The sequence below is a fragment of the Chiloscyllium plagiosum genome, unplaced genomic scaffold (assembly GCF_037043375.1).
Source record: "Chiloscyllium plagiosum isolate Xiang-an unplaced genomic scaffold, Cpla_swu_hap1 HiC_scaffold_9, whole genome shotgun sequence".
Lineage (NCBI taxonomy): Eukaryota > Metazoa > Chordata > Chondrichthyes > Orectolobiformes > Hemiscylliidae > Chiloscyllium > Chiloscyllium plagiosum.
The window spans coordinates 23694027-23709035 of NW_028270147.1; the positions used below are offsets into that span (position 1 = coordinate 23694027).

General features: G+C 41.8%; 1 protein-coding gene across 3 annotated transcripts in view; it reads left to right on the forward strand.

Moving 5' to 3' along the window:
• The first annotated feature begins 636 nt into the window (after window positions 1-636).
• Window positions 637-15009, forward strand: part of LOC122554200 (choline transporter-like protein 3) — a 90326-nt gene continuing 75953 nt past the window's right edge. For 2 of the 3 annotated variants that reach the window (XM_087990482.1, XM_087990484.1), the window contains exons 1-2: window positions 637-754; window positions 9411-9515. In XM_087990482.1, the coding sequence (XP_087846608.1) occupies window positions 731-754; window positions 9411-9515 (129 nt within the window). In that variant the 5' untranslated portion in view covers window positions 637-730. Of the gene's footprint in view, window positions 755-805; window positions 895-9410; window positions 9516-15009 lie in introns of those variants that run through there. The other variant, XM_087990483.1, reaches the window with a different exon arrangement.

Below are 15009 nucleotides of genomic sequence, written 5' to 3' on the forward strand. Positions count from 1 at the left end.
ACCTCCCTTCCCAATCCCCGTCTCCCCTTCCAGCCCCTCCTCCTCTGTTCCATTCCTCTGATCAACCCCTTCCTTCCAGCTACCATCCGGATTCATTCCTCCCCTTGACCAACCAGGTCGTACTTTCTACCTGTGTTCACTTATCCCTCTCTCACCACCCTGCCCCTCTCCCCCAACAATCCTCCCCCCTTTGTCTGCAGCTCCCTTAAACACCCAGTCCTGAAGAAGGGTTCCATCCGAAACATTGACCTCTCCACCTCCTGATGCTGCGTTCTTCCAGCCTCCTGCTTGTCTACCTTGGATTCTAGCATCTGCAGCTTTTTTTATGTTGCTCGGCAGCCCTACTTCAGAGGGCAGTTGACTGCGTTGTTGTGAATCTGAATTCACCTGCAGGCCAGACCAGGTTAGGGTGGCAGATGTCCTCCCCTAATGAGGTTTTATTTTAACAACAATCCAATAGTTAATTTGAAGATTACATATGACTGGGAGCAGCATTCAGTCTAAATGTATAATTTCTTTGGGTAGGGCAGGAGCACTGCAAATGGGTATTTTCTTATTTCTGTGCATGACTGATTGGGAGACCAGGTAAAGGTTGGGGTGCTCACTATCGCCCTCTATCTTGCTCTCCCTCCCGTGCAGGTGAAGTCAGTGCAGCCTCTGTCTTAGAAACTTTCTTCGCTCTGCCGCTTGCTTTGGGGGTTGTCAGATCTGCTGGAGACGGTCCCCGGGGATGTCTTGCTGTGGCCAGTACCAGGTGAGTTAGTTATTCCGGACAGATCTGTTGACCCGGAGTTGCCCCCTGACGTTGCTGCCTGTACAGAGAAATGAAGGTTTCTTTCGCTTAAGCTGCGATGTTTTCGCCTTTTGTTTGCAAAGGCACTGGCCGAGATAAAGGTAATAGTTCACTCAAAGTCACAGCAAGTCCTTATTTGGAATTGCTGTCTATTACAGATGAAGAAATTGAACCACTCATCTGCTTCAGCCAGCAGAAGCTTTGAAATTTGACTGGACTGTGATTGCACACAGAGCTGCAAGTGATTCACCGGGGTTATGTTTTCACTGTCTTTGCTATTCGGTATTTATTGTTGTTAGTTTGCATCCGCCCGGGAAGAGAAATTGACCAAATAAATCTTTCATCCCTCTGGTTAACCGGTGAGGTGCATACTTTAACCATGAGTAATTGCACATGACCGAGGACACTGCTCCTGAACCCATCTGCAATTCAGAGAGAGTCCGGGTGGGTTTTTGAAATTCCAATCACATCCACTTGTACAAATACAGTCTTCCCTGCTTCCACGAACCCCGCTGAACTTTTTCATAAAACTTTTTAGTTCATTTGCAGATTGGTTGCTTTATTTTTAACGTGAATTTGCTTTTTGGAATTGACTGCCACATGTTTCATTCGGAAGGGAGCATGACTAAGGTGGGATTTTGGGGGGGGGGGGGGGCCTTGCTTTCAGTTTAAATAAAAGGTCTTTCTGAAACGGTTTTTTTTCAGGGTTTGGGTAACTTCTCATTGATTCAAAAAAGCAATTCAATTTCAGACAGAATGTAAAGCAACCCCAAGGTGTCATCTTCAAAGTTTTCTCTAAGCCCCTCACTTCTGTTGCTTCCCACTCCCCACCTAAGGTGTGAGGAGCTCTTTGATTTTTTTGCGAAGATTATTGAGGCCAACTATTGTCTCCCAGTGCAGCATCCTTTCATTGTCCTTGCTCACCAAGCCTCTGCCTGCTCCAACCTTCAACCGTCATCATTTCCTCCTTTCTCCTTTAATCCTCAAGCCCTTTGCGATGTCCTTGGCTCCTGGACCCCACTTATGCTCTCTTGAGCCCATTTGTTTTGAGTACTGCTCTCTGAGTCAGCTTTGGGTCAGTTGGTAGCACTGCGTCCTCTGACCCTGAAGCTTCTGAGTTCAAGTCCTGCTTAGAGACTAGGTACAAAAAAAAATTAAGGCTGATGTTCTGGAGCAATACTGAAGGACTGTGGCACTATTTAGAAGTCCCATCCCGCAGAAGTGACAGCAAACTAAGGCCCCATCTGCCTGCCTAGTGTTATTTGTAGTGTCTTATCCTGACCATCAAGAAGGTTGGATGTTACCCTATCATCATCTTGACATTTGATATGATATTGGAATTTGTCAATAGTTTCCTGTACCTTCATCGTAAAACAACCAGCAATTTGCTAAAATCAATATATGTTGCCAAAGTTGCAACTGTTGTCCATGGATGTGACCTACTTTCATCATGTAACTTTGTGTGGTTCAATGGTGTCTCTTTGTGCACTTTGCATTAGTACTTTTGGAGTCCCCCAAGAATCATCCTTATCCTCCATCTATATGCTGCCCTTGGAAACATCATCTGAAGACTTGTGTCCTTAAGTTAATGATACACAACTCAAACTCTCTCCGGCGTCATGCAGACCCTCTATCAGAATCCGTGAGCTGGAGTTTCCCCCCGTTAAACTTCAGAAAGATTAAAGCAAAATTATGTGGGCCCTAAGCTTTCTGGGAAACTAATAGCAAGCTCAATGCATGCACCATGATTAGTGTGCAAGTAAGTCAGCAATTTTGCCACATGGTGATAGACGAGTTGTGATAATCCACTATTTACCTTCTGCAAATGGGAGGCCACTGTGTGACTTCATCTTTGGCTGAATTTGTGCAGTTAAACGAGATTAAACCTGCCCTTGGGAGAGTGCTGAATATCAGGACCCTTTCAATAAAGAATAATGACATGGAGATGCCGGTGTTGGACTGGGGTGTACAAAGTTAAAAATCACACAACACCAGGTTATCAGCCACCTGATGAGGAACAGCGCTCCGAAAGCTAGTGCTTCCAATTAAACCTGTTGGACTATAATCTGGTGTTGTGTGATTTTTAACTTCAATAAAGAGATTTGAGTTCTGGCAACTTCTCAGGCTTAATAGAGAAGCAGTTGAAATTGTAAAAGTTCACTCCTAATTTGGTTTCTAAATTCTAATCTAATTTTTATTATTTTTCTTTCTCTTGATCCATTCTATTGTTTGCCCTCTCTTTATTTCTTATTTGTTTCATTTGACCCATTTACTGTGTCCATCTGTCAAGCCCGTGTCATGAAGATTTGTTATGCAAAACATAAGATTGTAATACAATTGACTGGACATAAATACGCATATCTTCAACATTTTGGAAAGGGCTCTTTCCAAAGCAAAAGACTGGCTACTACAGCAACAATGTTATATTTGCAAGGGATAAGCTTCTTGAATGGAGACACCAAGTCTGTAAACCTCAGAGGTGAAATGAGCCAGTTTGTGGTGAATAAAGATAGTGGATTTGAATGGAATCAAGAGATAATTTGCTGGAGGAGTGGCCTTGGCAGTGTTTCCCCACTCTACTTTTCTCCGAAATCCCTATCATCAAAGTTTGAGATTTAAACCCACTGGAAAAACTCATCAGCATAAGTGGAAGGTTCCCAAAGTGAATTTATCACCACTTGAGAGAAACCAAATTCAGTGAGGCATACTTGATCCAGGAAGAAATGTCAGCGTCACAACTTGTATGGGAAGTTTTTGGCTGCAGAGATTAGATTACTTACAGTGTGGAAACAGGCCCTTCGGCCCAACAAGTCCACACCGACCCGCCAAAGTGCAACCCACCCAGACCCATTCCCCTACATTTACCCCTTCACCTAACACTACAGGCAATTCACCTAACCTGCACATTTTTGGATTGTGGGAGGAAACCCACACAGACGCGGGGAGAATGTGCAAACTCCACACAGAGAGTCCCCTGAGGCGGGAATTGAACCTGGGTCTCTGGCACTGTGAGGTAGTGGTACTAACCACTGTGCCACCGTGCCGCCCTAATGAGCTATAACACTTCTTTTATTTTCTGCAAGTTCTGTGCCAAAAGTACTTTTAAGTTAATGCTCTCTAGATAATGTTTGTTTTATTCCCCCCCTGCCAAAAAAAAGATTGATAGGTGTGTGCGTGTTTTTAAGTAGGTTAATTTTAAATATTAGCACAGTTTATTCCCTTTGTTAATAACTTACTTGTGTAAAGATTTTGTTTTCAGTGAACTAGTTCTTCACTTGCTGCTTGAGAACCTGGCTGAATTGTTTTTGATGTTGAGCTGTATACAATAAAAGCAAAATACTGATGCTAGAAATCTAAAATAAAAACAGAAATTGCTGGAGAAACTCAGCAGGTCTGGTAGCATCAGTGGAGAAGGAAACAGTGTTAACTTTTTGAGTCCGATATGACTGTTCTTCATACTGGACTTGAAATGTTAATGCTGTTTCTCTTTCCATAGATGCTCCCAGACTTGCTGAGTTTCTCCACATTTTCTGGTTTTATTCGTGAGCTGTATACAGTTTGACATTGAAAATATCACCTCCCTTTTCTTAGTTTCAAACTTTCTAATGGATCATGGCTGATCAGGGCTCCAGATCGCAATCTCGAACTCCCCCCACCCCCCAATATCTCTGATCCCTTTAGTGGGAAGGTTATATCTGCCTCCTCCTTGAAAACACATCATGTTTTGGACTCAACCACTTTCTGTGGAAGTGAATTCCACAGGCTCACCACTTTGCAGGTAAAGACATTTCTCATCTCTGTCCTAAAAGCTTTATCCCCTATCTTAAACCATGACCCCCTGGTTCTGGATTCCCCAACCATTGAGAACATCCTTCTTGCACTTAACCTGTCCAGTCATATCAGAGTTGTATGTGTTTCTATGAGGCTCCCCCCCCCCCGCCCATTCTTTTAAACTCCAGTGAATACAATCCTAATCAACCCGATCTCTCCTCATATGTCAGTCCTGCCATCCAGGAATCAATTTAGTAAACCTTCACTGCTCTCCCTCTATAGCAAGGACTTAAACAATCAATGGTACGTCCCTAGGTAGTGCTGTAGAACAGAGTAACATAGGGGTACAGGTACATAGTTCTTTGAAATTTGCATTACAAGTAGACAAGGTGGTTAGAAAGTGTTTAGCATGCTTGCCTTCATTGCTCGGTCCTGTTGAGCCTGTACAGGACATTGGTGAGGCTTGTTCTGGAGTACTGTGTGCAGTTCTGGTCACCCTGTTATAGGAAGGATATTATTAAACTGGAGAAGGTTCAGAAAAGATTTGCCAGGATGTTGCTGGGAATGCAGGGTTTGAGTTATAAAATTAGGCGAGATAGGCTGGGACCTTTTTCACTGGAGTTTAGGAGGTTGAAGGGTAACCTTATAGAGGTTCATGAAAACATGAAGACCATGCATAAGTTGAAGAGCAGGGGTCTTTTCCCTAGATGGGGGAATTCAAAACTAGGGGATGTATTTTTAAGGTGAGGGAAGAAAATATTAAAAAGGACATGAGGGGCATTTTTCACTGAGTGGTTAATGTGTGGAGTGAACTACCAGAGGAGGTGGTGGATAAAGGTACAGTTAAAAACATTTGAAAGACATTTGGATAATTAAATTAATAGGAAAGGTTTGGAGGGATATGGACCAAACGCAGGCAGGTGGGATGAGTTTGGCTTGGAGACACGATCAGTGTGTGCTAATTGGACTGAAAGGTCTGTTTCCACACTATATGACCGTATAAGAAGGCCAAAACTGCACACTATATTCCAGGTGTAGTCTCGCCAATGCCCTATATAATTGCAGCAAGACATCCTTGTTCCCGTACTCGAATCCTTCAGCTATGAAGGTCAACAACCAATTTGCCTTCTTTACTGCCTGATGCACGTCTGTGCTTATTTGCTGTGACTGGTGCACGAGGACTCCCAGGTCTCACTGAAAATTCTCCTCTCTGAATTTACAGCAACTCAAATAATACTCATCTGCCTTCCTATTTTTGCTATCATAGTGGATAACTTCATATTTATCCACATTATGCAGCAGTCTACCCAAGTCACACTGTTACATCTCTGCAACCTCCTCACAACTCACCCTTCCATCCAGGTTGGTGACAAACTTGTAAGGAGATCTCAGCTATCTGTAGGAATAATAGGGTGGTTATGGTCGGGGATTTTAACTTTCCAAACATCGACTGGGACTGCCATAGTGTTAAAGGTTTAGATGGAGAGGAATTTGTTAAGTGTGTACAAGACAATTTTCTGATTCAGTATGTGGATGTACCTACTAGAGAAGGTGCAAAACTTGACCTACGCTTGGGAAATAAGGCAGGGCAGGTGACTGAGGTGTCAGTGGGGGAGCACTTTGGGGCCAGCGACCATAATTCTATTCGTTTTAAAATAGTGATGGAAAAGGACAGACCAGATTTAAAAGTTGAAGTCCTAAATTTGAGAAGGGCCAATTTTGATGGTATTAGGCAAGAACTTTCAAAAGCTGATTGGAGGCAGATGTTCGCAGGTAAAGGAACGGCTGGAAAATGGGAAGCCTTCAGAAATGAGATAATGAGAATCCAAAGAAAGTATATTCTTGTCAGGGTGAAAGGAAAGGCTGGTAGGTATAGGTCAATGACAGCAAATACATGACACCACAACCTGCAAGTTTCCCTCTAAGCTACTCGCCATCGTAATTTGGAAATATAATGGTGCTCCTTCATAGTTGCTGGGTCAAAATCCTAAAACTCCCTTCCTAATAGCAGCATTAGTGCACCCAAGTGGACTGCAGCAGTTCAAGAAGGCAACTCACCACCACCTTCTTGCAGGCCCATTACAGATGGTCAATAAATACCAGTTTTGCCCAAAATGCCCACCTACCTAAGAACAAATACAACAAAATAGAAAAGGACAAAGTTGTTAAACAAACACAGATCCTGATTTTTGAAAGTTAATAGGACCGCTTCAGGATTATTGTGTTCCACACAAACAATTATGCTTCTTTAACACAAGCACTTATTTACAACAGAAGTTCTTAAACTTTCAGAATATGCTACTATTTACGCAAATTACATGATGTTGTCATAGATCTGAAACAAAAACAGTGAATGTTGGAAATATTTAGCAGGTCAAACACCGCCTGTGGAAAAAAACTGAGTTAAAGAACTGTTTCTAGTTGATAAAAAATTCAACATTGTTAGCACTTTCTATTTTTAATTACTTTCTGACTATGTAATATATTGGAAACTATGGCCAAGAAGATTGGCTGCATAGATTAGTCATTGTATTTTGGCATCATGCTTGGGTCACTTCTACACATTGGCTCGGTTATTGCGACTGGAGGGTGAAATGATTGTTTGGAAGAATAAGGAAGACAGTTGTATTATTTTACATTGCAAGACGGTTGGAAGAGCAGAACTTGGGGATCTGTGTGTGCAAGTCATTGACGATGGTAAGGCAGGTTGAAAATGCAGTTCACAAAACATATAGTATCTTAGACATTGGTACTCTGTGTTCTTACATCTAAAGCAAGAAAGTTGTTATAAACTTGTATATGACCTGGTTTCACCTCAACTGGAGTGTTGTATCTGGTTCCAATACTTTTAGAAGTATATGAAGACGTTAAAGAGCATGTAGAGATTAGATTTGGGGATGAGGAACTAGGCTAGATTGGAGAAACTGGGGCTGTTCTGATTGGATGAGAGGCAATTTAGATGAGGTCTGACACTGTGCTAAAAATCCTCATGTTGGTCTGCACAGTGTAGGTGGAAGGATATTACTTTAAAGTGACTTGTGTGATGATAAGAGGTGTATTTTGTCCTTTTTTTAATGAAGAGAGATTGAGACAGAGGTATTGAGCACTCTGTTCCCACCCAATAAAGTAAACAGCTTGTATTGCCTTGGCCTATTTTTTAAAAGTTGCAACAATAGAAGCAGCCTGAATGGGTGGAGTTAAGCTCCCATAGAACCAGGATTTTTAGTTTTAGCATTCTGCAGTTGCTGGGATCTTGAAGCTGGATGTGGAAGCTCTTATTCCTCTCCCCGTCATAGCTAAAAGCTGGGGTTCTCTTCCTGCTGCTGGAATTGCAGAAAAAGTTAGGGTCTAAGTTATCTTCTTAATATATTTTGAGGAGCTTTGGTCTGATCCATAACACTAGTTAAAAAAAAATAGTAACAGGGACTTGATGTGAAATTATTGTATGCAGAAAGGGGTTAGGATTGGGAATGTACTGTCAGAGAGAGCAATGAAGGCAGACTCAATCAAGGCTTTCAGAAGGAAATTGGGTAATTATCTGAAGAGAAAACAATTTACACATTTATGGGGAAAATGCCAGGGAATGGGACTAAGTGAGTTGCTCTTACAGAAAGCTGACAGACACTATGGGCTGAATGGTCCTATCTGTGCTGTACCTCTTTTGTGGTTCCAAGCTCCTATGGAATCCATTATCAGCTTGCACATCCAGCAATTTGAGGCAGGTAACATTTTTGACACGTGAGGTGGGCAAATAATTTAGCTTACTCTAACCCATCCAATTAGCCAACTCCAGCAAATTCAGTCAGGATTTCCTGCATACTTTTAAAACAGGCTAACGCTTTGAATTGTTAATGATTCCAAACAACACAATATCTGATGGATTTACATAAAAAATTAATTTCAAAATGGTTCTGGCACTGTACCTTTCGTTACCATTGCAGGTGTTAACTAAATTGCATAAAATGAAACAAAGAACTGCGGATGCTGAAAATCTGTAACAAGAACAGAAATTGCTGATGAAACTCAGCAGGTCTGGCAGTACTCAGCAGAGTTAAAGTTTTGAGTCCGGTGATGCTCATTGGAACTGATAGCAGTAAGGAAAAGGTGGCATTTATGGTGAAGATAGAGTTGGGGGCAGATAGATGGAGATGAAGTAGAGAGAGAGAGAGAGAGAGAGAGAGAGAGATAAAAGGGGTAGGCAATCAAGGGGATTATTGGTAGCAACCCAGGATAGAAAAGAAGCTGAATAAGTGACAGTGAGAGCTAAAATGGGAGGGAATATGCTGAGCTGAAAATGTGTTGCTGGAAAAGCGTAGCAGGTCAGGCAGCATCCAGGGAACAGGAGAATCAACATTTCGGGCATAAGCCCTTCTTCAGGAATGATTCCTGATGAAGGGCTTTTGCCTGAAAACATCAATTTTCCTGCTCCTCGCATGCTGCCTGACCTGCTGTGCTTTTCCAGCACCACTCTAATCTTGACTCTGATCTCCAACATCTGCAGTACTCATTTTCGCCATGTCATGACAGGACCAAGGTGTGGGTGTGGGTAAAAAGCGTGGAAGGATGTAATCCGTTTATAAATTTGTTGAACTCGATGTTGTGTTGTAAAGACTCCAGGATCCCAAGTGGAAAATGAGATGCTATTCATTGAACTTATGCTGAGGCTGGAAGTGGTAGAGCACTGCAACAGGCCCAAGACAGAAATGTTGGCATGGGAACGTGCAATGTCCATTGTTTATATAATTTTCTCAAAATGTACTAAAGCTCAGAGTAAATGTTGTAGAAAAGATTAGTTTTGAATCAATCAGTGGCCTTTTCTTGTATTAAAATTGATGTTTTATTTCAGGTATCTGATGAAGGTATATCTCATAGAGAATGGCGACCACAGATTTATCGGAGATGCACAGATCTCCTATGGCTCATTATCTTCTGTCTGTTTTGGGGTGGAATGGTGAGTATATTGCAATCCAAGCAGACAGCAAAAATGTATTGTTCAGCCAAAATCAGCAGAGAGTCATACAGCACTGAAGCAGATCCATCGGTCCAAATAGTTCTCACTGACCATGTTCCCAAACTAAACTAGTGCAACCTGTCTGCGCTTGGCCTATATCCCTCCAAACCTGCACTTCATGTACTTAGTCAAATGTCTTTTAAACATTGTAACTGTACCTGCATCCGCTACTTCCTCTAGCAGTTCACTCCACCCATGAACCAGTATCTTTTCCCACTCTGTCAGAGGGTACAACTCCTGGACATATCTCACTCATCCACTTACCCCTTTGGCCAGTGTGCATTATGGGTATTTGGTGCCATGATGCCTGTTTTACAAGGTCAGCCACTTTACCTACACTCACAGTGGTGAAGCAAGGCGCTATCCAAACATCAAATTTTAAAGCACAGAGCATTGTAGGAGTCTGAAAATCTTTCCATTGCGAGTGGTGAAGACAATGTCATTTTTTTTAAAAGATGAAATTTTTAATCTTTTTGTGAAGTGGGGGAACATGCAGAGTAGAGAAACAGTTTAGTTTGGCTTGTTGGTTTGTTCATACAAGGGGGAACAGGAGAGAGCAAAAATTATTAGCAGCAGCGATGTGTCGGGAGAGAGCAAATTAGACAGGAAATGGGGGATACAGAAGCTGAGCAAATCCAGAGACAGCAAGTTAAACAAAGAGCAGGAATCCAGCAGAGAGACATCAGGAGAGAGGAATGTGTGTTTGGAAAGTAAAATTAAGGTGTGATATTGGAGGAAATCAGGTAAGCGATTAGCTGGTGGGTATTTCCATTTCACTGTTATCCAAACTAGGACATTTCAATCTAAAAAATGAATAAGACATTAAGCAGTCACAATAAGTAACAAGAGTAACTAGTGAGTACTGTCTTTTGAAGTATTATTTAGTTTTACTGGTGAGGTATGTTAAGCATTAAACTGCTGGAATTTGTGAATTGTAAAATTTTAACAACATTGAATTATGCAGTCACCCAGTGGAACTTTGACCTTGGTAGTTAAGACCAACTTAACTTTAATAGTTTCAGTTATTATAGGAACTAGTAGTAATGTTAAAAACAGAGGAAAATAAATAATTTAATAAAATAACTAAAACTATTCGGCAGGGCAGGGTAGGTGATGTGTTGTAGTTAGGGAGCTCCTGGACATCAGCGTGATCCACAACAAACACGTCAGCAGTTCAGTGTTTACAGCTCAAATGGTTTTGGCTCAAGAGTTCATGAGTCGGAGGCTGAACCTCAGATATTGTGACATCACTAGGGAGGGGGAGAATTACCTGAATGTTTTGTACAGGGAGCAGGTCACATCCCTTATGTGAGGGTCTTCGGGTTTGGTCACTGATCAGACAATAGAGAGTGTGATTGCAAATCAGGCTCATAAAGAGACACAGAGGACAGAAGTCTTGACCTTTGCAGTTGTCCAATAGATTTGAGGTTCATTCAGCTTGTGAGAACAAGGGCTGAAAGTAAGGTGAGGTAATTGACCATAACACCATTGTACAGGAAGTCATGCAAATGGGGTCAGCAAAAAGGACTATAGCGGTAGTGGGGGACAGTGGGGTGAAGGGTTTTGACAATGTTCTGTGCAGCAAAGAGCCAAAGAAACATGTTGTCCTCCCGGTGCCATGGGTTGGGAGCTCTGCTCTGGATTGGAGGATTCAAGCTATTGTGATCTCTGTAGGGACCAATGATGCAGCTGCACAAGGAAAGATGTCCTGCAGAGCCAATATGAGAAACTAGGCATCAAACTGAAGAGCAGAATCTCAAAGGCGATCATCTCTGGGTTGTTACCTGAGGCACTTATGAATTGGCATAAGGCAAATCAGATTAGAGAGGTAAATGTGTGGCTGTAAGACTGGCGTGGGAGAAGAGGGTTCCAGTTCGTGGGGTACTGCCACCAGCTTGGGACAGTCTGCACCTGAACCACGCAGGGGCATTGTTCTAGTGAGCTGCATAACTGGGGAAGTAGAGAAGGTTTTCACAGAGGGGCAAGGTTTCAATTTTAGGGGAAATATGGTAGTTCAATGAATACAAACAAGGCAAATGAGAAAGGTATTAATTGAGGAAATGATAAACGGACAATGTTAGGAAAGAGTACACTAGAAATCTAGGGTAAATCAGCAGATAAGAATGGAGGTTCCAAAATAAGATGATAAAACTAAAAGCTCTGTATCTGAATGTGCAATAACATTCACAATAAAACAGATGAACTCATCGTGCAAATTGAAATACATAAGTATGACCTCCTGTTATTAAAGACATATGGCTGAACATTACCATAGATTGTCACAGAATCCTACAGCACGAAAACAGACCCTTCAGACCAACTTGTCCATGCTGACCAGATTTCCTGAATTAATCTAGTCCCATTTCCCAGCGTCTAGCCCATATCCCTCAAAACTGTTCATATTCATATAACGATCCAGGCGCCTTTTAAATGTTGTAGTTTTCCAGCCTTCACCATTTCCTATGGCAGCTCATTCCATACATGCACCATCCGCTGCATGAAGAAATTGCCCCTTGGGTCCCTTTTAAATCTTTCCCCTCTCACTGTAAACCTATGCTCTCTAGTTTTGGTTCTCCCACCCTGGGAAAAGATCTGGGCTATTCACCTTTTCCATTGCCCTCATGATTTTATAAACCTCTATAAGGTCACCTCTCGGCCTGTGATGCTCTGGAGAAAATGGCCCCAGTCTATTCGGCCCCTCTTGGTAAAACTACCAACCCCGGCAACACCTTTGTAAATCTTTTCTGAACCTTTTCAAGTTTAACAACATCCTTCCTATAGCAGGGAGACCAGAATTGAAAGCAGTGTTCCAAAAGTGGCCTAACCAATCACCTGTACAGCCACAACATGACCTCCCAGACAAATGTTGAAGGATAGGACAGAATATAGAAGAAGTAACGTGAACATGACAAAAAGGCATCATGGTGTTTTGGGGATGCAGGGGGTATTTAATTTATACACAGGAACAAAAATTAGATTACAGAAAAAGCAAGCTAGAAACATAAGAAAAGATAGTAAAATGCCAGAAGGGGGCCTCCAATTACAAAGTTGCCCTCAAGAAAATCTCAGGCCTTCAAAAACAAAACTTAATTAGTTTCCTGACCTTGCCTGTACTTACAAAATGAATTTAAATGTGATGTGAAGGACTTTGACTTCATCTGCCCTCTATTTCCTAACTCAAATCAAACTCCTTCCTCTATCACCCTACACTCGCTGACCAACACTAGCCACTGGTCAACCTATGCCCTGATTTTAATGTTAACATCTTTTTCAAATCCCTCCCCTCCCTATGTTTACAATCTCTTCCAGTCCCATACCCTGTGGAGTGCTGCTCAATTTCTGGCCTTGCACATCCCTGATATTCCAACATTGTGGCATGTCTGCAACTGCTGGGGAGCTAAGTTATGGAATTCCTTCACTTCTGAGCTCTCTGTTCTATTATTCCAATTTCCCACTTTGAGCCTCTTATTAAAACCTACTCCTTTGAGCGAGCTTTGAGCTGGCTTAATATCATCTTACGTGCCTCAGTGTCAAACTTTGTTTGTTATCATTGCTATGAAGTGTCTTGTGCCGGTTATTCTATGTTAAAACACTATTTGAATACAAGTTAGGTAATTAATTATAATCCAGCAATTCCCACCCCCCCCCAACATGGATTGGTAGTCTTTGCAGATTGAGGTTCCATGATGGACGTGGACCCAGCTTCAGTTTTACATGGTTGGTCCATTGAAGTCCAACTCCATATTAAAATGGCCTTATGTGACATATTGTATCTTCATAGTCTTACCAGACCATAGGGCTGCTCTCTCATCAGAGAGAGATGACTGATGGTGATTTAACCTGAGGGCCACCATATCTCAGGGAAGGGAAGAGGTTGAGAAGGAGAGTCCTTTATGGAAACCTCAGCCACTGATGGGAATTGAACTCACATTATTGGCATCACACTGCTTCACAAACCAACTATCCAACCAAGCTAAAGTGACCTCAATCTTTGAAGTATCAGCAGGAGACTACCTCATGGATCCTGTAAGTTTTAAACATTTCTGTGACACCAGGAAGGGCATGAATGTTTTGCCTTCATACCTGAGCACTCCTCCCCCAGAGAAATCATCCTATCTTTGCACCAACACCCCATCTCCCCACTGTCACCAGCCTTTGCTTTAATGAAGTTAAGGTGTTCCACCTGTCTTGCATTCTCTTTGTAGACTGTTCACAAATGAAACATTCTGTCAAAATTGATGTCATGGCAAAAACAACTCAGGTTTTGGGCAAAGGTAATGTACTTATCTCAGAGGGGCTGTTGTGGTTTGTTTATTCACATAACCATGTAAACACTTGAAATTCTTTCTGCACTGGCTGTGCCAAAAAAAATACAAGGAAGCATTGAGAATGCAGGTTTAGTGGATGTTGTTCATTGTTTTTTGTAAGGTGTTTACTTCAGAATAATAATCAATCTCCTGTCTTTATATAGTTCCCTCGCCCCTCCCCCCACTACCGAAAGCTTATATTAATTTAATATAGAAGAACGTTAATTAGTTTGTGAGGTAGTTATTTTAAAGAGAATCAGAAAGGTGTGAGGCTCTAACCAAAAAGACAAGTAACCCTGGAATTTTGAGCAGCTGGTCACCTGATTCTAGTACACTGAGTATTTGAGGAATGTACGTGCCTGGATGGTAATGATAACTAATTCATCTTTGTCTCATTGCTACGCCCTTTGTTCTGTTTCGGCTTGTCACTTCAACCATATCAAAACCTTTCAGGCAGGACATTCCACATTGCAACAACTCACTATGTGGAAAAGTCAATTCTTCTCACCTCCCCAGTTCAATTTCTTACATCACTTATCTTATCTTGGTTGAGTCCCTTGGATTGTCATCTTCATATGGAAGTGAGACATAAAACAGCAAGGATTTCTAGTCAGTTATCTCCACTGAAAAATGGACATATAAGGATGTGCAGTGAGGACAGATTGGGCTTGATACCTTTTGGTGGAATAATCAATCAAAAAATCATCTCAGTTTATGCATGCAGTTCTGCTATAATACGGCTTTCATTAATATGAATTTGCTGTAACGCAATTGACACATTGGGAACATGGTTTCTAAAGTGTAAACTTTTAAAGCTTGTGTTGGTTATAGTGCGATTCCGATCCCATTAACATGAACACAAGTTACTATCCTCGAAAGAGGAAGAAATGGCACCATGAATTGGTATAATGTCCTTGTTTGTTAAAGTGGGATCCTCATTTTCATCTGCATGTATCCTGTCCAATTCTATTCTATTTTGCATAAGTGCATTTAATCAAGTAGTGACAGTGTTTGCACCTCCATGTAAAGCCACCTCCAATTACAATTACATGTCTTTAAATCCACGCATTTGTGTTCTGGAAGTTATAGAGTCATTGAGTCATTGGGAACAGACCCTTCAGTCTAAC